Source organism: Charadrius vociferus, unplaced genomic scaffold (assembly GCF_000708025.1).
Source record: "Charadrius vociferus isolate BGI_N301 unplaced genomic scaffold, ASM70802v2 scaffold163, whole genome shotgun sequence".
In the NCBI taxonomy this organism is placed as follows: Eukaryota; Metazoa; Chordata; class Aves; order Charadriiformes; family Charadriidae; genus Charadrius; species Charadrius vociferus.
In genome coordinates this window covers 7,241,161-7,264,257 of record NW_009648332.1, presented here as the reverse complement: position 1 = coordinate 7,264,257, position 23,097 = coordinate 7,241,161, and the positions used below count along the sequence as shown (strand labels likewise).

Genomic DNA, 23,097 nt, shown 5'->3' with positions numbered 1-23,097 from the left:
ACACCAAAATAAGGGAGGACAAAAATATTTATAAAATGCACAATACTGTTTGAAAAAGAAATCAACTAGAATCTTTGCTATCATGAAGTATAAGAGAAAAAAAACAAGTCCCCAAACTAGTGTTTCAGGCTAATTCTGTACTCTACCCAATAATTCAGTGGTAGCATATGGGCTTTAAAACCTTCAACAAATCTTTGATACTTGTACTGACCCAGAGATGCTTGTTCTTTTTTCTTTTGGTCCTCTTCTTTGTTGTCTAGCCCTTGCTGCAATGACGTAGGAGAAGAGAACTGTTTCCTCACCAGATGTGGAATCAGTTCACTCCGGAGAGATGTGATTGTCCTGGGGAAGGAGACGCACACATGAGGTCCACGAATGCTAAAACTTACATGTCTTCATTTTCTTTGCATAACGTTATCAGACATTTTGCACATTTTTCATGAGGATGAATCAAAGTGCCAGGTTCTCCAAGACATCTGGTACTAAGACAATGTCCACTAGTCACGTGCTTCCTTAATGCATTAAAATATAAAGCAAGATTCAAAATAAGGGAAAAGCTTCCTCTTCAGAACTAATTCCCCTATATTTTAACAGAGATGCCTATAATTTAATATGGCACCACCCTGCAATTCATGCTTGTGTGCAGATGGAATGCAGAAAGTACCAACATTGTAATGACGGCAACTGAAATCCACTTTTTGTGGCTTAAAAAATGGCATCAATTGACAGGAAAAGACAGAATAAAGTGCCTATAGAGGAAAAACCAAAGCAGCCCTTTTTCTTTGTGATAAAAAATATGGAAATGTTCAAGGATACATGAAATATCAGACCCTTAAATGAAAATATTTATGACACAGACATTAATGATGCCCTCCTGCTCACATGAAACATCAAGAACATTTTAAAGACTCTGTCCTTTAACCAAGAGGAATCAGCACATTGTTACAAGTTTATGTCCCTAGAGTTTCACACTCTTTAAGTGCCCCAAACCAAAATACATCAGAGAACAGAAAGCTTCCAAAGGCTTCAGCTGGCAATACACCCATCTTCCCTATGTAAAGATTTCAACTTTTATTATATTCATTTTGACACCCCAGTACTAGGAAGCAGAGAAATCACATGAAGGGTCTGTGATATAGCAGGGACTTGAACCCAAGCCACCTACGCCTTAAACAAGGACCCTCATCACTAGATTATCTTTCCTCTTGCATTGATTTATATATTAAAATGAATCAAGAAAAACCTCTCCCCAAAAGACAAGTATCAGTGAAGAAATTCTACTGTACAATGGGATTATAACCCTGGAAATTTCATTTTGACTATTAGAAGATAATTTTATTTTTCAATAAAGTATTTGGAAGAAAACCCCACATCAATAGGTTTTACAGTTGGAGTGCATGACATGCAGTCTTAAAAGAGCTTTATTGTTGTTTCATTATTTTAACAATATGCATTTAGTTACTGAATTGTGGATTATTTAAAGTAGTGCTTGGGAAAATCATGCGGAAAATGAACTCAAACTTGGCATGTATAAGAGGAAGTGCTAAACTTCAGAGGAAGGATTGGGAGAACTGACACAGAGAGCTTGGCTAGAGGAACTCAACAAATGATAACCCACAAAGAAAGAGAAGTTATTTAGAATGGGAGAAAGCAAAACTAGGAACTAACCATAGGTCAAATTAAAAAAGGAAAGTACTAGAATGAGTATCCTGAACATGATTTTGGTTGGCAAAATCTCTAGCAAAGGGGGATCTTAAACAGTTCGAACTTTAAGAAACATGCAGCTCATAACCCATCCAGGCTCCTGTTCAGGTCAATGATAGTGAAGCAGCCCTAAGGACCAAAACAGTCGTGCCTGGTTTTAACTTTGATGGGAAGATTCAGATGTGATTGCCAGTTGAGCCCTAGGAACACATATAGTGTTTTCCTTTTTCTTGACAAACTTTTCCTTCAGCCCTCAACTGTAGGTTGTGTCACATCCTCCGTCCTGCAGTGGGATGATCTAACTCATCCCAGATCTGAGATTCTGCTTTTATTTTTTATTACAGACAAGGAAAAGCTCTAGTCCTCAGTCTCTCCTCCTTCTTGAAAATAAGATTATAATCACCTTCAGATAGCCATATTTCAGGAACTAATGAAGCAAAACACTTCATTCCTTAATCACCAAATTTCTCGCTGCTAACCACTTACAGGCGCGCTCTGCCACGGCCGCCCTGGCCCCGCTCTCCGACACACGTGTGGCTGTGCAGATGGGCAGTTTACTAGCTTACAATGTTTGCCTGCAGCTGTGCCATTCAGCAATGATTTCCTGCTTGGGTTTTATACTCCATCCAAAACCGACAATCCTGTGTTTCCCTCAGAGGCTGGCCATGGGATTTATAAGATATATTACCTATAAAATATCCAAGTATTTGGCAGTCTGAAATAGTCTGATGCAGAGGACAACACAACACGGTAGGAAATGAAAGCAGTGGAAAGGGGGAAAGACAAAGTTTTGCCTGGTTTTTGATGGTTTACTCTTTCTTGGCCAAACTCCTGAAGCTGCTAGCCACATTCCTTCAGCAAAGGTGGAGTAAATCTCTAGGTCATCCATAAGATGTGGCTCAACACACCCTTCTTACTGGAGAAGGAAAACCAGGAAGGTTTGCCTTTGCTTGCTGTTTAAGCAGAATTCAGATGTGACATTAAAGGAATCTGCCTTTGGAAAGTATTAAAATAATACGCAGTAAGGCCCTCAGCGACAAAAATTTGGGAAATTTTTTGTGGTAGATCTTGCAAATGTGCATATACGAAGTGATAGCGTGAGAATATTATCTGACTGTCAACAGCGGGGGAAACCAAACATCTGGCTGAGACTAGGAAAGGAATTTAAATCAAAGGAGGGACAGGACTGAAGACCCTTTATCAAGAGAGAAAAAAAAAAAAAGGAGGAGTCTGGAAGAACCAACCAGCCTGTAACGTAGATTCAGGGGAAAACAACCCAAAAAGGTTTCTGGTCTAGTGTGTTAAAAATTCTTATAATCAAATCCTGAACTACACGTGCCTGTATTAAGAAGAAAGAAGTGTAAGACTGTATACGCTGAAGAAAGCAGTCGTCTTTATTCTTTTCAGGTTTTAAAACTTGGCATCACCCTAGTTTCTAAGTTTGTTATTTTCTTTAGCACCAAGAAGTAAGAATGAAATACCTGAGATCAACATAAGGAACATCTACTAGGACCAGGAGAAAGAAAGCAGGAAGGTGGGCAGAAGGAGAGGAGGGCTCACAAAATTTTGGCAGAAATCCAGTCTAAGCCAAATCAGAGTAACCATAGTCTGACACCTCACAGGAAAATCCAGACGGTACAGAGGATAAAAATTAACCTGCTCTTAAGAAACATTTGCCAAAATAAACATGTTTTTATAAATTCCAGCTCATGTGACGAGCCTTTTTCGTGATCTTTCATTCCTCAAAATTTTATTTTTGAAGCGATATCTGTCTGTTTTCACTCAACAGAAAGTAGTAGATTTTCAATTAAACAGGCAAAGATTGAGAACGCTGTTAAATTACTCCTTGTAAAAGAAGAGGGGACTAATCCCCGGAGCCCCTTATGTGGCTTCAGTCCCATGAGAACAACGGGCGATGGCAGCAATTTTGAAAGGGGTCGATTCTGATAACACTTTAAGCATAAAAATATCAGAATTATGTCTGGGGTGGAATCCTCCATTCACACAACAGGTCACAATAAATGGGGATGTTAGCAGGAGGCAGTGTGTACGTGGGGGAAGTGAAGACAACAGAGCAGTTGGCATTCATGGTGCATGTGCAAGAAACATCTGGGAATTCAAGAGAAGATAATTTTTTTTTTTTTAAAAAAAGAAACGTCCTGGAAAAGTCTATATTAAATGTACCTAATAGCTCGGAGCACACATCAGTCATTTGCAGTCAGCTCTGCAGACCGTAGGCTCAGACCTAGGCATTATAAACCTACAATATTCAAGGTTAATTTTATTTAAAACCTAAAACATTAAGGTACAAAAATGGGTGCTTGGTCAAACAACTGTAACTTTACCAAGCACTGTCACCACCCGAGAGAAATCAGTACCATGCCTTTAGAATCCCTTTATCCCTGGACCCTGTGCACTACGACATCTTCCCAGTGTTCCTGGGATTTTTGCATGACAGGAAGGGCGCAGATAAGGTTCGCGCTAAATTAAAAATTTTTACTTGTGAAGAACATGAGGTCAAAACACCATAGATCTTTAAGCTTCATATTTAAACACAGCTATGCAGAAGTTTTCAGTGAGTTTTAACCACAAATGAAATTAGAACAGTCTGTGATATGGTAGAATTAAGCTTGTATCTATGTATGTTATATTATATTGTATTATATTACATTACATACATTACAGCCCACAGAGGGCCAACTTTTACTTGTTGCTGAAATGCAACCGCCTCTGGGACGAAGGGAAGCTTATTGAAACTTTAGTAAGAAATGAAGAACAATGGAGTCAGCTGAAACAGAAGAAGAGTTTTGGGGGAAAAAAAAAAACAAATCTTGACCACCTAAACTTAAAAAAAAAATAAAAAATTCCACAATTATGCTTCAATGAGCTGCGATTTCTGCTCTTAGATGTACGTATTGCTGGAGATTCTGTCTTTCATGTGACAGAAAATAACGGTTCTGACCAATACTGTTAAAGATAAAATGTCACCATATACTTTATAATAATAGAAAAAATCGATTTAAGTCTAAATTTAGGTGACCTTGCAAAAGTCTAGGTGCCAGGAGGTGCTGTTTGGCTCGACCCACAGCCGGATTTTTGAGCATCCACAGCTTTTATTTCCTGCAGCTCATTCTCACCAGCTTCAGACACCCTGAACTCAACTGTCAGTTCCATTTACCGGCTGTCATTCATTTTCATTTTCCATGTTTGATGTTAAACACCATAAAACAGTATTAATGAGTATTAGCATTTTAATATCCTCCCTGTTTTATTAATCTGTGATGAAGCATGAAATCTACCACTGCTGTCAGCACCCACCTGTGAAATCTGCTGTTACTCTCCATGGGCTCGTTGCAGGGGGTCTCCCTTGCCATCATTATTAGCACAATCAGCTACATCTACAGGTGCAGATAGTATTTGTGATTCCCCACTACAAACAAGCAGATTATTAGCCCTTTTATACTTACTTTTGCCTTTTTTTTTTTTTTTTAACAGGCTAATATTAGCTCTTGTACAACTATGCAAGCATACAGTGTTGTGTTCTGATCTTAGCTCCATGGCCTTCAACAGAGATTCTTCAGCTCACATCAAAAGGAGAATGTGAGGCTGTATTTCAGACTGGTGCTCATAATTGATGTTAGAAATGTATACATAAATACAACTAAACAAATCCTAAGGCACTTACAGTTTTGGCCAAAAAAGAAGTTGCATGTTTATGCAGAACAATAAAGATGTAAGAAAAAGGGAGGGAGAAAGAAAAAAAAAAGAGGGTGTGTTGGAAGAAAGAGAAAAGTTAATTCTGAACCCTGTAGGTACATAGTTCATGGTTCTCATCGCTTAAAGGATAAAGCCAAATAACATTTAAAAATTCCATGTAAGCTGGGAGCTCTCTTGTTGAATCTCAACGTTATTTTCTCCTGATCCTTTGATGGAGATTAAAAATTTCCATGTGAATACAAAGAAAGAAACAACAGTTACTCTGAGATTTTTTTCCCCGAGCATTTAATGCTCCAAACTAGAGCAGCCAGCTACCATTCCCATCTCCTCCCCCCTCCTTAAAGAAAAAAAAAAAGTCAACTCACTTTGAAGAAAAGACAAAACAGGGTCAGGGCAAGGGGGATTAGGGAAATGATATTTATATCATGGACCAAATTAAAATGTCAATGCAAGAGGCAGGCAAACAGCCCTTGCCACATATATACACCAGGCATGTTTCCTCAAGGAAACAGGAAAGAGATTTGAAAAGAGTTAATGCAGTCGTGAGTTAATACCACCTGCCTCAGACTCAACACCACTTAAAAGACAGTGTTTGGGTCCATTTCCCACAATGCGGTTTTAACGAGCACAATGGAAAAAGCAATTACAGGCCTTTTCCCCTTCTTCTCACCGATTCACTGCTAAAAATACTGGAATTTCTGAGACATGCTAAGAATGTGGAGAAAGCAGACAAGGACTACGTACAAAAGGAAAAAGTATCAAATGATAAATTTATAGGGTGAGCCACATCCCGCAGAAGGCTAATTCTGCCCTTATATCTTGCAATAATCTTTTTGTCTTTGTTTGGTGTACCCGAGACTAATTATAATAAAGGAAGACTACAAAGCAACCAGGCAAGCCAATAAACTACCAGGCAATTACTTGTGCCTATTTCGATAACCTGCAACACCAATCACAGCATCAAACAGATGTTATTTCTTGCTACGTTCTATTTGTCCTGTTCTACTCTCAAAACTTCTGTAACAAAAAAAGAGAAAAGGTATTTCTCATCCCCCCAAATTTCATATTAATTACTTATTTGTCAGTGTCTCTTATTATTTTTGGAGCTAAAAGCCTACGGAAAAGGCAAGGAAACTTTGAGAAATGTTCTACTAAAAGGTAATTCCACATGACTGCATTTGTGCTTCATTTGTCTTTCCATGCTTTTTCTAACCGAAACCTTCAAGTCTGACAGCAACCTACTCCCAACACTCATAAGAGCATGCGTGACAATATTTCAAAAGCCATTGCACAGCACGATGGTATAACTGCACAGCTCTGCTTTGCAGGCTTAAGTTTATGAATGGCTTCCCAAACCTGCAGAATCGCCACCAAAATCCCTGCGTTCTGGATGACGGAGGGAAAGCAGAAGATGACACACAAGTGACAGTCATAGATACCATAAAGCAGAGAGGATCCAGATCAAAGTATGGAAAGGATGGTATGGATACAAACCACATGAAAAGCTGTTCTCAAGTTCCACCAAGTCTGGATGCACTTAAAGGAGCAGGGATCTAACTTCCATTTCTGCCAAAAAACCCTTTGGGAAACAAGGCAGCTTTCTGAAAAATTGACCACAGAAATTAAAACTCCTCAATTACATACTCAAATCCTTTCAAAGCGTGCACACACTCAGCTGGGGTCATCTAAGTAACCTTAACTCTGCCCACTCGCCAAACAGCCAGGAAAGCCCCGCAGCTCCCAACTAATATAGCTTTTGCATGGGAACGCCAGCAAGTTTAGACATTTTTAGGAGTTCTCTCTGACCAAAAGTCTCTGAGGCCGTCAGAGGCCACCCAGGGTGTTTGGCAGGTAGTACACACTGCTGAGGAATGGATCTCATTCATTCCCAGACAGCATCCCATTCTTCTAAAACAAGCGCACCTGCACCAAACGTGATTCCTTGCCAGAACTCATCTTTCCCCATTCTCTCCCACCTCCGCCTTTGCAGCCATCTGTGTCTGAGTTACCAACTTTCTTCTAAATGCCTTTGAAATTAGGCTCCTTTTTCAGAAAAGCACACTGAACAGACGCATTCTGATAATATGCCTAAACAAACACATGGCATATGATGCATTTGATAAAGTTGACATCTATCCATAAAACTGATGAAGTATGTAAACTTAAGGTGCATATTTAGATAGATAGATTTAAATGCTTCAGACTTGTCTGTATAAAACATATAAGTGTCAAAAAATGTAGGCATGGCTGTAGCTTCACATGGGTAAGCTCTTTCACCCCGCTCCACTGAGGCTGCATTAAAGGCATCGCAGATGTCTGCATTGCTTTGCTCTGTTTCTCCATGCAGATACTGTGTTTGGTGGTCTGCCATCAAATGGACCCATTCTCGGTTTGACTTAAAAACATGCCCATTCTTTCAGCAGTCTGGAAGATAAACTGGAAGCTCTGGTCTGTAATTCAGTCCTGCTTCCACCTGTACAAGTCCCATTTCTACACCCTTCTCCCCAGCAACCATTCTACCTTAATTAGTTCCTACCCTCACTATTGATTACTAATCCTTGCTCCACCGCTCCCCATAGGACAACTCTTGAGTCTCTTTACTGTGGCAACATGACCTTCTGTCCTGTGATAAGACTAAACTACTTTTTTTTTGTCACTTTATCCTTTCCTGAAAAACTTTAAGATGAAGCTTTTTGGCCAATGAATACCATCTCCTCTTCTTCATGAACCTACTTTTATTCCTAATGTTCTGCCCAGGTGGCATTCATCCAGAAAAGTTTGGTGTAAAACGTTGTGCATGCTACAGTTCATCTCTGCATCTTTGATTTAGGGAAATGTCACTCCTCCTCCACATTCAGGTCTTTGACTTCTTCAAAACTGGTAACTTAACTAGACAGTACTCAGCATTTCCCATAGACTGTCCTGTGGCTATTTAAAATGTTATACTCCCTTTTTTCACTTTATTTTAAGTGAAGAAAGTTGTAGTTGCTGCCCTTTGATTCAAGACTGTGTTCTAAGATCAGCCCTTACCTCATACTCTAGCTACTTACAACACCCAAAATGGGACTTAGAATATTGTTATTGATTGATTGATGATTCACTGACTTAATTAAGATATCTCTTAGTCTATTCAGCGTGCCCTATCATCATTAGTAGCATTCATTCTCCTGTCTGTATGCAGGAAGTTAAAAGTCTCCCACCACAATAATTCAATGCAATAACACAGTCAGGAACAGTATTATAGACATCTTTATTATTGTTCATGTCTTATTCGACTGGCTAAGGCACAATGAAATTTGACATTGAACTAACATGTAGAATACAAAAACAATGAGAAGTGGAATTGTAGGGAAACAATCACTATTTCTCTTTTCCAAAAATTCAACTCATGAGTAAAAGGGGACTCAGCATTTCAGAAGGATCTGTCAGTGACAGGTGGTATGGAAGAAAACAGATTTAGAAGCAAACCAGAGAGGCGAAGGAAGGAAAACATCATATTGAAAATACTTGAAAGTTGTATAATCACATCATCTGAATAGAAAATACAGGAAAACTATGTTTTCCACTGCAAGATGATACCATGATACCACATACAAGGACTCTATCCCCAGAGGGACATCCAGCAAGGTAAGATAATAATTTCACCCCAAGTATTATCTTACATGCAAGCAGTGCTGTGTGGAAGAAAATGTACTGCACTGACAAAAGAACGCTTAGGGTGATACTGACCAAGTGGCAATAATTTAAGGGGAAAAAAAAAAAAAGAAGAAAAAAGCGTACATAGATGGATAAAAGAATCATCATTGCTTCTTGGTTCAAAATCCACATTTTGTATGAAGACAAAAGTCCATTTGACTGAAGTCCACCCAAGGAAACTGCAACTGCATGAAACGGTGGAAAAAATAGTGAACAATTTTTAATGTTTATTATCAGATCAGAGCAAGCCCAGCTGAGGCCACCAAGAGGGCCAGGAGCACATGACGCAGGAGGAGACGCTGGGGGAGCTGGGTTTGTTCAGCCTGTAGAAGAGAAGGCTGCAGGGGGATCTGATTACAGTTTTCCACTACCAAAAGTGAAGCGATATAGAAGACAGCCAGATTTTTCCAAGAGGTACACAGTAAAAGGGCAAGAGGCAACGGATGCAAGCTGCAACAAGGGAAATTCCAGCTGGGACATAAAGAAAACAACTTCTCAGTGAGTGGTACAGTCCTGGGACAAGGCCCAGTCTCCATCCTTGGAGATTTTCAAAACTCAACTGCAAAAAAACCCCTGAGCAACACGAAAGTTAGACTTACTTGAGCAGGAGGTTGGACTAGAGACTGCTAGAGTTCCCTCCCCAACCTAAATTTTTCTATGATTCTATAATATTTGCATTGACATTTGAACGACCTTTTTCACGTCCTCCCTACATTCACTTCTCAGAGGGAATCCAAAAGGTCATTATCTGATGCTGCATATCACAGTTAGAGGACAAAATTAACGAATTTTAACATTTACTTTAGAAAAATTTGCATTAGGAGCAGCTTGCATACACAGAATACTGTGATGTGACAAAGCATGCTTGGAATATCTCAGGCACATGGCCACTATGGCATATTGTGCTCACACAGAAAGATTTACAGTTACTCATTAAGTTAATTGCCTCCAATTCAGCACATTCAAAGATATGTCTGCTCCCAGGTAGTCCGCTAAGAGGAAAAAGAATTCTATTTATTACAGAAGTGATTTGCTGAAAATCATAATTTGTTTAAATGTAGTTTGGATCATCAGGTTTTTTGCCCCCTGAGGTTCCAGCAGTGAGCTTGACTGGTACTATGGAAAGATGATAATGCTAATGATACTCCGGAGGAGGAGGACATCAACAAATTTCAAGTCTTGGCATTTCTAGCAGGGAGCAGAGAAAGCTCCAACAGCTGGATATGTTTGACAAGGAAAGGAAATGGGAAAGATAAATTGCCATTTCACATTCTAATAGATTAAATGCACAAGGGAGGAGCTTGGGTTTGGTTGTTGTTTTTTTTTTTCTTTTCTTTTTCTCTCCTTTTTCTTTTCCCTGTTTGGAAGGCTACAATCTATTTGCCCTGTCTTCACACAGTATACTTCCTTTAGGAGCTATTTGTTTATTTACCCATTTTAATCACAAGGAAAGTATTCATTATAAAAATCTCTCTTTACAGCAAAGGAGAAACCTTCCAGCCACACGGCTGACACATGTTAACTCGCAGGTATTCACAGAGCAGGTTCTGTTTTAAGCCATCTTTCAGGCAGCCACACAAAGACCACCAAAGCTGGGTGTTCAGCTCTGCCAGACCTCCCCCAGCCAGCAGCCCTTGCCAGGAAACACAGGTGACAGCCTGAATGATAAAAAGGCATTTAGAGGGGAAAAAGAAAAAATGCACTGGTTTAGTCTGGGCAGCACCTTAATATAAACCTGCAGGGGCCTTTGTGTACACCATAGCACACAGCCATCCGAGCAGGAGCTTCAGAGCCAGTTACTCGCACCTCTAGTTTTCAGAGATCTCATGCTGCCCCTGCCATGTATTGGGGAGGAGAAGCGTGGCTCCCCTGCAGCTCTTCTCACAGCCACAGATCTCCAAACACAGCGCTGAGACGGCAAACCTTCCTCTCTCCCCTCCTAGGGCTGGCCCGGCGGAGGCTTTCTGGACACAGCAGAGGGGAGCCGAGAAGAGAAGCTTGCTCTGGGATTGCAGCTGAAGCCGTTTGGAAAGGCAGAGCGCTATGACCTCACACGATTTGCTCTTATTTATTTCAGCATTTCAAAAAAAAAAAAAAACACCCCACACCAAACCCAGTGTTTAACTTCGCAAACAAATCATACTGACTTTGGCTATAAAGCTTACTGCAAGTTTGCTCAGTTCAGAGAAAAGTTTCTCTCCTGGCGAATTCTGGCAGGCAGCTCTCCAGCGCTGGAAGAACTGCAGAAAAGCTGATTTGTTTCCTTAGCTCCAGCTCAACCTCTCGCAGGGTGCACCCCGAGAGGAGGGCTCCCCAGGGAAAGTGGATTTCCCTGGAGGCCAGCAAGATGTTAGCACATTAGTGAATGCTCACTCAGACCTTTCAAAGCAACCACAGTGCTGCCGTTTATCATTCTTGCCTTTCCAGTACCACGCATCATTCTTTCTGGCCACAAAGAGAGCTGCCCGCTTCCCAGGTGACTGTACAAGCAAAACAGTGGCTTTTTCCACACCCAGCAATTCAGAAGTACTAGATCCAGGACAAGATGGTGATGCACAAAACACATTACTAAACACAATAAAAATTTTACCTTGCTTTGGGGAGGGAGGGAAGGACACCACAAAAGTATGTGAAATGTTCTAATGTAGAGCATTCCTCCTCCTAAGAGAAAGACATGTGCTATCAACTTTATTTTAGATATACAGACATAGTCTTTTGAAACAAAGTCCAAAGATATCCTTATGTTAGAAAATGCAATTGCCACTCTGGTGCATAACAGAGAAGCCATAACATCTGAGCAAACACATAGTGTCATCTGCCATCATAAAAACTGAGATTACTAGCTTTCACAAGTGGTGCAACTGGGGTGCCTATAGATAAATTGCCCAGCATTTCCTATTGTAAGCTGCTGTCTTCATCTGTTTGTAAACTTAGCCAAAGTTTAACTGTTTTGGCTGAAATTACCCATGCCAGGTGTTTGCCTCAAGCTGGTTTTCTTTGGATAACTTCATCAAAAATGCCTCAGCTATTTCCAAGAACAAAATTACGGAAAAAACTTTGTTTTGTCCATGTTAAAAATATTTCAACTGCTCCGCTGAAAAGCTCTTGTACTTCCATGCTTGCAATTTGGCACAAGGTTGTCTTTTCATCAGGGCGTTACATTTGTAAACATAAAAAGTGCCCATGCTACATCAAGCTAAGTCTGAAAAACCACTGTTTGCACATGCTTGGAAGAGACCTGTTTTGCAGCTAATTTTTTTAAGTTCTTCTACATTGAGCATACTCCATTCTCTCTCTCCTTCTGCAAGGTAACTGAACTGCTCAGGCACTACTCTGTAACAGAGTAACAGAGTACGCTCCAGGCCAAGGTTACAAAGGCTGAGCTGGATATTCTTTGAAGTCTAGAGCATCCCATCTCCTTCTGGTGGCTGACCTGAAAGGTGATAAATCTATGTTGATAACAGCTAACTCCATTAGCAAGAGTCACAGTAGCCTCACTGATTAATTCTAAAAGTGTCAGATATATATCTACACACATACACTCTTAAAAGAACATCAGGGTAACAGTTTGGGCACTCAAATTAAGAAAAGCTAGAACTATGTTGCTTAGACAACCTTAATTAAGACTTGTGTGTATACATTATGACACAGTCCTTAAAAACACACTTACTTACTTTTACTCTCTCAATCTTGATCTGTTCTTCGCCCAATGTAAAGATGGACTATGCCCTGGGGATGAATCAAGGCTGTGTAATGAGGCAGAAGAATGCCTGCCTCATTTGTTAGAACACGTGTGTTAATGTACAAGGCAGAGGGCTGTGAGAGAACAAAACTGCGAATATTTAAGGCAAATGAATGACGCCCGAAGAACTGATTTTTTACTTTTTAAAAAAAAAAAATCCCTTCTGTCAGAGGAGTTTACAGATGCTGCTGAATGCAGAACGTAAATCTAATTTCTGCAGGCTGCTGCTGATTGTGTGCTTTTGATTTGATCAGTATCACCCTGTGACAGCTATCATCAATGGAAAAGATTCTTTCAACATTAACAACACTCTGTATAACATTAAGGACTTAAAAATGGCATACTTAAGATAAAGATGCTTCAAACTTCAGCTCTTGTGTGCCTTAGCTTCTCCCTTTCTGAATGGGGAAAGACCATTACTTCACTAATAGGGGTGCTGGAAAGATAGTTAATGAAATGTGTGCAGTGTTACAGTATCAGTGATGAGCACCAAGAATACAAAAGGAAAGTACATACCTTATCTTCAGAACAGTAAGCAGCAAGTAAGGCTGGTGGCCTTCACCTGAACTACAGAAGTTACATACAATATTGAATGGTATCTCCTTCAGTGAGCATCTCGGGCAACATATGAAGCAATGGTCACAGAAGAAAATAAAATGTACTGAGTCACGTAACTGGAGACTGTACCATAATATGTGGTGCATACAGAAGCAAAAGGTTGCACAGGGCACTTCCTAACCGCCAAGTGCTTTACTTTGCATTTAGTATTTTTAAATGTAGCTTTTCCTGTGCCTAAACTGTAACTAAGGTTTGATTAGCATATTGATGACAAGCTCTGCGCTGATGAAATTTGACAAAAGTGATTTTTGGGAGGTAACAATAAGGAGGACCACATACTGCTTTGTTTTAGGCAGCCTTTATCTGGCTTCGTCTACCTCAATGAGAGGTGAAAATGGCAGCCTCCATGTGTCTACAGGTTTCAGCTGTGAGCAGGGTGAAATCCATAGACATATAACAAATGTTGTCACATGTACCTGCACAACTGACTGTGGGCAAAATGCTATTCATGTATACATGTACTATAATGCATATTACATATGTTTTTAAGCATATACACAGGACATATAGAAACATACACATCTTCAACACTTAAATTTCCAAAGCCACTTTGAATTTTCCCTGTTAAAACTTCACAGGGGAAGGGGTTGCTTTATATCTATCTTCCCCCTTACCCTCCCCCAAATCAGGTATCTCATTTCACCAGCAGGCTAGAGCTTTAGAAATATTCTGGAAAACCAGAACACAAACTACCACGCAATTTCACTTTGATCACATTTCTGCTGCCAGCAGCTTTGCTGGGATTGCTAGCAAGCAAACTGTCAGCACACGGTAAAGAAATATCAGTGCATGTCTGCGCAACACGCCGGGCTCACAAAGCACCAGCCTAAATCCTGCCCTCCGCTACAGATGAAGTTCAGAGGGGAAAGGGAATAAGGACTCTCTTCTTCCATCTGCCCTGAATGCAGCAGCGAGGCAGGATTCCAACCTAGCACTCAGGAGAGTGCCAAAAAAGGGACTGGCTACTGTGCTGGCTGCCACCCCAGGGCCCCAGGGGTGTGAGGCCCGCCAGCTGTGGGGTGGAGCCGTGCCCCCAGCCAGCTACAGCCTCTGCTTCTGTCTAGCCTGCTGGCTCAGCTCATGTAATGATCGTTTTAAGAAAAGCAATATTGTGCAGTTCATCATGCGGTGCAGGTGTTCACCTTCAACCATCCCTGCCCTGCGCTGGCAGAGCAGCTCCCACAACACACACAGCCCGCGCTCGCCTGTTTTCCCCACACCACAAAGCACAGCACCTATACAATCCGCAGGTTAGCTTTATTCTGAAAATGGAAATGTTTGGGAAAGAAAAGCATTCGCCTGAATACAGGGAGATCAGATTTTTAATTGACCTCCCTCCTGTGCAGATAATACAATTCGGCAGACAAGGGGTACGTCTGCCAAACCAAGACCAAACTCAGCAACTCTAACTTCATTGATGCAGAAAGCAACCTGGGGAACAACCAAAGGTCTCTGCAGAAAAAAAAAACCCAGGGACAGTTATAATCAACAGAAAACCCAGCACAAACAAGCTGCTGCTTGTTCACATTGAGGTCACAGTCCCTGTTCAGATGGGATAAATCCAGTTGGTAGCAGGTTATGGTCCATAACCTCTTGTGAATCTAGTGGGAGCAGACCCAGAAGTCGTCAGTGCCGGGTACCCGCTGCGGATGCAGGGATGAAGGTGTCCATCCCAGGGCAGAGAGCTCTGGCACACTTGGGCAGAGGCTGCCAGTGCACTGGAGCTGGTTAAGGAGCACTCAGATAATCAACCTGCCCTGGTGATGCAGGAGAGTGGAGAAAAGGGAAGGAATAAATTCCAGCTGCAGGGAATAACAAAGTGCTAGGGGCAAGAATTTCTTCAGCTGTTCCCCGAGCCACTGCGGAACCACAAGCGTTTGACCTTTGTAGATTCGCGCAGGGTCGCACTGTCATACCCTTTGACAACTCAATTTCAGTAGCATCCACTGGTGAACTAGTGGATGAGAGAGAGATGGAAATGGGGATTTTAACTGCCAAATTGTATTTTTTTCCTCCTAGGACAGGAAAGAGAAAGCAGTTTCATTCCCCAAAAACAAATTCGCCAGGTTTAAACAACATTAGGGATGTGATATTTTTTATTTTTGTCTGGACATACGTATTTGGGGGGTTCTAATAAACAGACCATTTCCTCTGACTTTGAATAAAAGTCACTAGCGATCTCTGCTTTTTAAAACTCAAGAATTTGTTTGGTTTGCTATAGTGCAATAAAACTTCAGGCAGAAGAATCTACTATTCAGTCCTTTTAAAATAGTTCATAAAAAAGTAATTAAGGACTATGAACTGAGTTACAGACTACCAAACAGTATTTTGACCTTCCTAACATCCCCCGTAGTAGAATCTCACTGCTGCCAAACAAATACTAATTATTTTTCAAACAATCCCACCCAGAAGAGGAAACAAGTGCACAGAAAAATTAAGGGACCTGTCTAGTACCACAAAGCAAGACAGTAGCCCAGTTGATGACAAAACCTTGGTATCGTGACTTCGTTGTGGAGCTGAACAACAAATTCAGCCTTTTTCCAGAGTTGTCACATAACAAAGTTGCCCTAATTCCTCAAGCAAGATTCATACTTAGACAAAACAGAGGTTTTAGCCATTTCACATTCTGTTTTCCCTGTTTTCATATTAGTTGCTAGTGACTTTGGACTTTACATACAATGCATATATTAATCTGATCAAAGTGGAGGAATGCAATTTACCCTTACAGGTGCAGCGATATACAAACTACATTCACTCGGGGAGAGCTTTTCTTGCCACATATTTGCAGCTAAACTGGGACTACACTGGACTTTTATCCCATTCGAAGCAACAGACACCACATACACAACCACATTAGTTTTCATGTAATTCTTTGACCTGGAAGTAATAATAATTTTTCCTCTGCAAAAGAGTGAGCTATAGCCAGTTGTAGGATCTGAATTTTTAACTGCTGGGCACCATCTCCTCTGCTTTTATATGTCAAAATAAAATTTGAAAAAAAATGTAAATGCTTCACTGAGCTACAAACAATGAAAAAAGGTGTTCTGCCTGCCATCAAACCCCGCTGTTAAAATATTAACACAATGTAAATATTGTAATATTGAGGAAGTACACTGTGTCAGTACTTCCTGGCACCGTACAAGAGCTTCACTGTTCACTGCAGTCCCTGCTGTTAGTTTTAAACACGCACAACTTAAACAAGGCATCTGAGCTTCTCCAGTCCCGGTGCGGAATTGCAGAGAGGCAAAATCTTACCGTAGGTTCTCTCTAGACTAAAAAACAAAGTATTAAAAAGAATCCTTAAACCCAAACAATTATGTAGATGTCAGTACTTTTGAGGCAAAAATATTCCACAGGGTCTTTCAAAAGTCCTGGCATATTGCTGCCAAACATGGAAAGATCTTTGGATATGCACTGTACCCCCCCCTCCTTCCTCAGAGAAGAAAAACAAGCTGCAAATGCCCACCAATGCCAGAAGCCTGAAAGCCCAAGTTATTCCTCATGGCAAAAGTCCCATTCCGCAGATTTGCCAGTTAAGCACATTACTTGCAATTGACTCTCTCTCTCAATTGACTGAATAAGCAGCATGTGTGAAATAAAGAGAATGAAGCAGCTACCTGCCATTAGTAAGCCAGATGTTGCTATCAGGTCTTAAGAAATGCTGTCTAGCGGCTGTAATCATGTATTTGTTATGGAAGTGTCACAGAAAAAGAAGCATAGCTTCAAAAAATAGTGAAGACAGAGAATGACTTCTCTATGGAAAATAAAAAACTAACTGGTCATACTTGCAAAAAGTTAGTAGACTTGTTCTAGAGGGCCTGGGTGTCGCCGGAACAGTTCAGAGCAGGATTTCACTCTGCTGGCTTCAGTTAATACAAGGTAAAATCCCGTCACTGACAAAGCCAAAGATCTCACCAGTGTCAATGGAAATAGCATAAAGCCTTGAAATCTGAAGTTACCACTATTTATGCTTAGAGGCCTCATTGTGTCATGCACTGTGGCCTGTCTGGCAAAGAACATCCTTGTCCCACAGACCTAATGATCTAAATTCAAACCAGCATGAAATACCAGGGAAAAAGAACTGAATGTGTGAAATGTCTAATATTCTGGAAATGTCTAATCCCAGCAAAACTAGATGGCTAGGATTTCAAGAAATGGTCCTACATGTTCTGTTACGACAAGAGAAAGGCATAAACACCGACTGCTTTGTGCTACCACAGGAAATACAAGAAGTCCAAACTGTCACCGACTTTCTAAAGTACACGGAATAAATGGCTTATTCCAGATCTGAAGCACCTGCAGCTCCTGAAGCTTTCTCACCTTTCAGACACGTTCCCATACACAAATGGGAACCAAAATGACTTGTACGATGCCCCCATGTGCCAGTCAAAGTATTGGACAAGCTTTATTCTTATGGATGGTCAGAAATTGCACCGGGGGGTTAACACAGATTTTTCACTTAATTATAACTCAGTCACAGAACCTTATTCTGGAAGAGCTCCTTCAATCATGTATCCAACTGTATCACCAGATTTGTATATGGTCAAGACTAACACAAATCCCCACCCCCCCAATGTTTTCTCACATGTCAGTTTATCTGCTAAGAAAAAGCACTATGAATGCTTAGTCAGCCCCTTTATCTTTCATCTTACTTAAAAGGGGAGAAAAACTCTTGAGAAGTCAGTGAGCATTCAATATATGTAATGGGCATGAGAGCACTACAAAAAGTTTAGGAACGGGACATCATTCCAAAACTGAACTACTTGGGGTTGTTCATTTGTTTGTTTTTTAAAGATAAACAGGGTTGTTGTTTTTTGTCTGTTTCATGAAATATTACAGCTAAGATCCTTCTCCACTTCCATAAATGGATGTTTTTCTTACTCTCAGTGGGTGGTCTCAGAGTTTTGACAGAGGAACATCACAAGCTAAAAACATAGGATGCTACAGAGATAGCCCACCTGCAGCGGTGGTGGGTGTGAAGGGGGAGAGAAAAGGTGATTGCAAAGGCCAAAACAGACTGTGGTGGGGGAAATCAAAGGTCAGAAATGTATTCACAGCCCTAACAATGGGAGAGTCCTGGTGAAATGAGCAGCCAAAAAGCACAGATACATTAGGAAAACAAGGGATGCAGAAAAGAGGCAAAAATTTTAGCTTTCACTTACGCTGTTATTAGATGTTTATTTTTTTTTAAAGATCTGGATAAGAAACTCAGACATAATGCTTGGCATTCCTTTTAGGGTAGTTAAAGCATTTTGAAAACTGATTTCTTTTACATTTCTATTCTATGCTAGCCAATTTAATGAAACAAATCTTTCTTTAAAAACTGTGGTATGAAGTATATGTCAATGCAAACACCTGCTACTACCTTGTGTATTGCTTGGTTTCATACCTGTTTTCTACAAGGAAGTCCACCACGTATTTCTTCAGACAGTAGAGATGGGCATCCATCAGCCCTGTTCTGATGTGCATTCTGGGGTGCCTGGAAAAGACAAAAAAGAACAAAAAGGGAAAATCATGGAGCTTTGCATGGCCATTTACAAGAGCTTGACTTTGCAATTAAGCTAGTGGATAGTGAAAAGTGTGCAAAGGCAGATCTGTTCCTTTCCATCTACTGCTGGATTAACAGAGGAGAACAGTGCAGGCTGCCATTGTTGGACTGTGTCTATAAACTTACACCTGCTGGCCCTGGGCTGATTTGCTGCAAAAGAAAACACCTCCTCCAAGGAATCATTACTCCTGCTACATCTTCTTATGTAAGTGGAAATTGCACATTACTGGGCAGGAAGCCAAAATAATGGGCCCAGAGTGCTAAAAGTTACAGCGGGTAATGTCAGGGTACAATAACTCAAAGCTTCTGGCTAAGTGCCTGCCTTAATATGCAAGGCTGTGCATGTTCTGCTAGCAAACACAACATCACTACTGTACTTTTTCCAACACTTCCTGGAGGGGACTAGGGGAAGGAGATGGGGTCTGCTCACCTTTCCTACACTGCACGTTACAAATGACTGCCACAGTTCAATTACAAAGCGTTTGCCTATCCAGCCCTGTAAGATGGAAAAGATCAGCAAAACTCCCTCTCACCATTAGCCAAACAACGGCAAACAGGGAAGTCTTCACTTTCAGATCAGCGGCAGGTTAATATTTCTGAAACTCAGAAATCTCCAATAGCTTCGATATTTAAGAACACAGTTTTAAATCAGAGAGACTCATCCATTACTTCTATTACATCTCTTTATGTATTCTCTGCTTTTAGTGGGAACCCTTTTTAGAACCGGTCTCAAAGCAGCTAGATATTTTATGCCAATATTACTTTCCCTTCCACATACCTGTAGCCCCATTTAAGAGCGTTCTGGCTGTTTGAACATTCACCACTAATTCTCAGGACAGAAAAGCCACAAGAATATTTAGCTTGCTAATAAAAAAAAGACAAAAACCACCAACAGTCAGGAACTACACTGGGGTGTTCAAGAGATCTGGAACTGCACTCACAGTCTAGAGGCTATTAAGGAAAGAAATTTCAATCCACACCTGAAATTGTCTCTGTTTTCATTTTTCCTCCTTTGATGACTGGATTTCATAATGAAGTTTGAATGAATATATTTTATCAGTATATTCCATCCAACCTTTGTTGACTCAGTCCAGAACATGCTAGAGTCAGATGTTTGTGATCATGATCACTTTTATTATTCAGTTAGCTCAGCAGATGGATCACTCACAACTTGGGCATATATATATGTATGTATGTAGTAAAGCAATACTAACACACCAAATATTTAGTAACATCAAAGCTACCAAGAATATCAGGTGTTCTAGTAGGCCATTTTTCAGTGTGTTTCTCAATTAATGCGTTGTATTACTGAAGTATTTAAGTCTTAAAATTTATAATTTAGGTGGCATTTCTCAAGCATGCCATTCAATTCAAGCTAAGCATATTATTAAGTACAATGAAATTCTTTAAGTCCCATTTGCAAAAGAAAGCTCCTATAATAGTAGTACGACACTTTGCAGTGAAGTATGTGGTACTAAAAAATGATATATGCACTTTTAGTAGATTACTTCATTAGCAAAACATGAGCTCACCTAGCAATGCTCCAGTACTGATGTTATCAGTGGCCCAGATGTTGCTGTGCAAGTCAGGCCAAATAGCAATGTTCCTTATGCAAAGAGGATAGGGAATCCACTAATTTTAATGAGATCTTGCATTTGGAAGTCAGACTCCCTCCTGCTCTGCATCCCGAGGATGGTTTCCACATTTTGTGTATTTATGAGAGAGAGAATTGTCATATCTTCTGAGAAAAAGGGCTCCCTTGTATTTATATAATGAATATAATAGTTTATTGAAATGGGTGAAAGAGACAAATGGAAAGAAACGGATGGAGGAAAGCTGGGAAAACAAACAAAACAATGGAACAAGGCAAGAAACATGTGAAAAAATAGAAGTGGATGCAACATGGGAAGGAGATGGAAAAATAGGAGGAAAAAACCCAATTCTTAACTTGAAGATGGCAAACAGGACACAGTTTCTTTACTGCCAGAATGCCAGGTTCTTCTCTCTCTACTCAAGAGCTACCACAATCCCCCTTAAACACAAGGCAGGGGAAGGCTGCAAGGGCTAGACATCAAGCAGAAGAGTGTAAAACCGGAGCTCCTCAATAAATGCTGCTTCAGTTGCCAGTGTCTGTGTGGCTTTCAACACATCCAGTCACCCCACCTGCAAACTGGAATAAAGCTACTTGGCTACACCGCAGGACACTGAGGATTTGTGGGTAGAAGTTTGTATCTGCAGGCAAGTATTGTACCATTTTTTTTTTTCTGTAGCTAAGCAACTTTATAACAAAGTTATACAAAATCAGTGCAAGTGGACAGACAGTAGCACTGTGCTGTCCTAGCGGCAGCTCCATCACACTCAATAGCCCGCCCCCCCTCCCAAAAAAACTCACCAAACCAGCCAGACAACAAGATGTACTGAAACGCCACTCTGAGTTAGCTTTCAATGTAGAATATACTAACAATAACAGAACATCATGCTGGACAAGAGGGAGGTCCCACAATGAAAATCCTCTGAAATACAGACCACCTAAGTGATTTGCAACAGAATAGTCCCATAGATTAATATTATAATCACAGCTTCAAAGGTCAAACAGGCGAGTTTGGGCACATGCATAAACAAAGCTGCGATTTCTGTAAACCAGACTCAAGGAGAGAATAGCCACAGTAAACCAGACTGATAAGAGCACTCTCATAACAAGCCACTGAAGATGACGCTAATTTTCATGGACTAGCGCTTAAACCAGTTTATCTTCAGGTAAAAGCAAAGGAGCCAAATAATCTAATAGATAACAGCAAGCTCCATCACCATTTCAAATGAGCATCTGGTTACTAATATCGAAAGCCACACTCCCTTCTCGTGCCTCTGATCTCCCACTCCATCAGCTAATCTTTACAACATATGAAAAATGAGCCCGTCGTGAGGAACAGCTGATACAGAGAGAATCAAATAACAAACAATGCATGTGCCGAGAGCTGACGCACCTAGACTTATCGCTCTGAGGGAGATAATACAGAAGGCTTTTAATTATCTCATCAAAGCAAGGGAGAAGGTACTAGGAGGGGCTGGCTGCAGATGGTTAAGTGTTAATGAATGCCGGGTTGGGTGGTTTATCAAAAGAAAAAGACTGGATATATATCTGAGAGGGTCACCGTTGAGATGAAAGTTGTAACAGCCATTGTTGGAGCTCTTTAATGAGCGAGGAATGTCAAATGTGAACCCTCTAAGAATCATACCAATTACTAAATGAACTTTGGTTCAATCTAGCAAATGTAATCAAGCACAAGTCATTAAAATACATGGTAAAACTCCCATTGGCGCTGCCACTATAGTGTCTATTATTGTCTGTGCTCCCGTGCAAGGGAGGGGGCTGCTCCCAGTTGTAAGCTCTGTGTGTTATGTTAAGTGATGGCAGATTTTAGCCCTAATGATGAGGCATGGAGGGCTCCCTGGCAGAAAGTCGACAATGAGGACGCTCGGAGAGATCTGTGGAGAAGTCAGGGAAAGATCAGCAATTAAAAGAGCAATTTCAAAGAATGCAATTTAACGTGTAAAATTAGCACATAATTCCACAAAATCCTGACTCGGGATGAGAGTGGATAAAGGTCTGCAAGACTCCTTAGAAAGGTCTGTACCCGTAATTCCTGACACGCCATTGTGAAATAATAAGCAGTACTAACAGGATTGATGCATGCTTCGTACATGGCATTGCTTTGAAAGTGGAGCCCGGAGCTTTTCTCTCCCTGATAACCTCTCTCAGGATATCCTCCCTCAGGGAAATCAACCACTGATAGAGCAAACTTCCCTTGTTTAAAGGCAAAAAGATGGACAATTGTTTCAACTGTAAACTAATTAAAAGAGATTACCACCAAGAGCTGGAGGTTCAAACCAGCACTGCACTCCCACTGACAGTGCGATAATGCCAGGCTGGGGTCAAAATCATAAATCTGGAGGGAGCGCACACAATGCTTAAAGCCAAAAAGCCTCTCTACTAAGCATGGGATATTGCCACATTAACCTCACCACCTCACAAATAAACTAGCTGAGAAAGAGAAATCCCATGGCCTCTTTC

General features: G+C 40.7%; 1 protein-coding gene across 2 annotated transcripts in view; it reads right to left on the bottom strand.

Annotated features, from left to right (window-relative positions):
- EIF2B3 (eukaryotic translation initiation factor 2B, subunit 3 gamma, 58kDa) overlaps nt 1-23,097 on the bottom strand; it is a 103,151-nt gene that overhangs the window by 32,087 nt on the left and 47,967 nt on the right. For both annotated transcript variants that reach the window (XM_009884666.1, XM_009884667.1), the window contains exons 5-6: nt 18,867-18,956; nt 212-342 (exon numbers count right to left, since the gene is read on the bottom strand). In XM_009884666.1, coding sequence (XP_009882968.1) covers nt 212-342; nt 18,867-18,956 — 221 coding nt within the window. The remainder of the gene's footprint in view (nt 1-211; nt 343-18,866; nt 18,957-23,097) is intronic.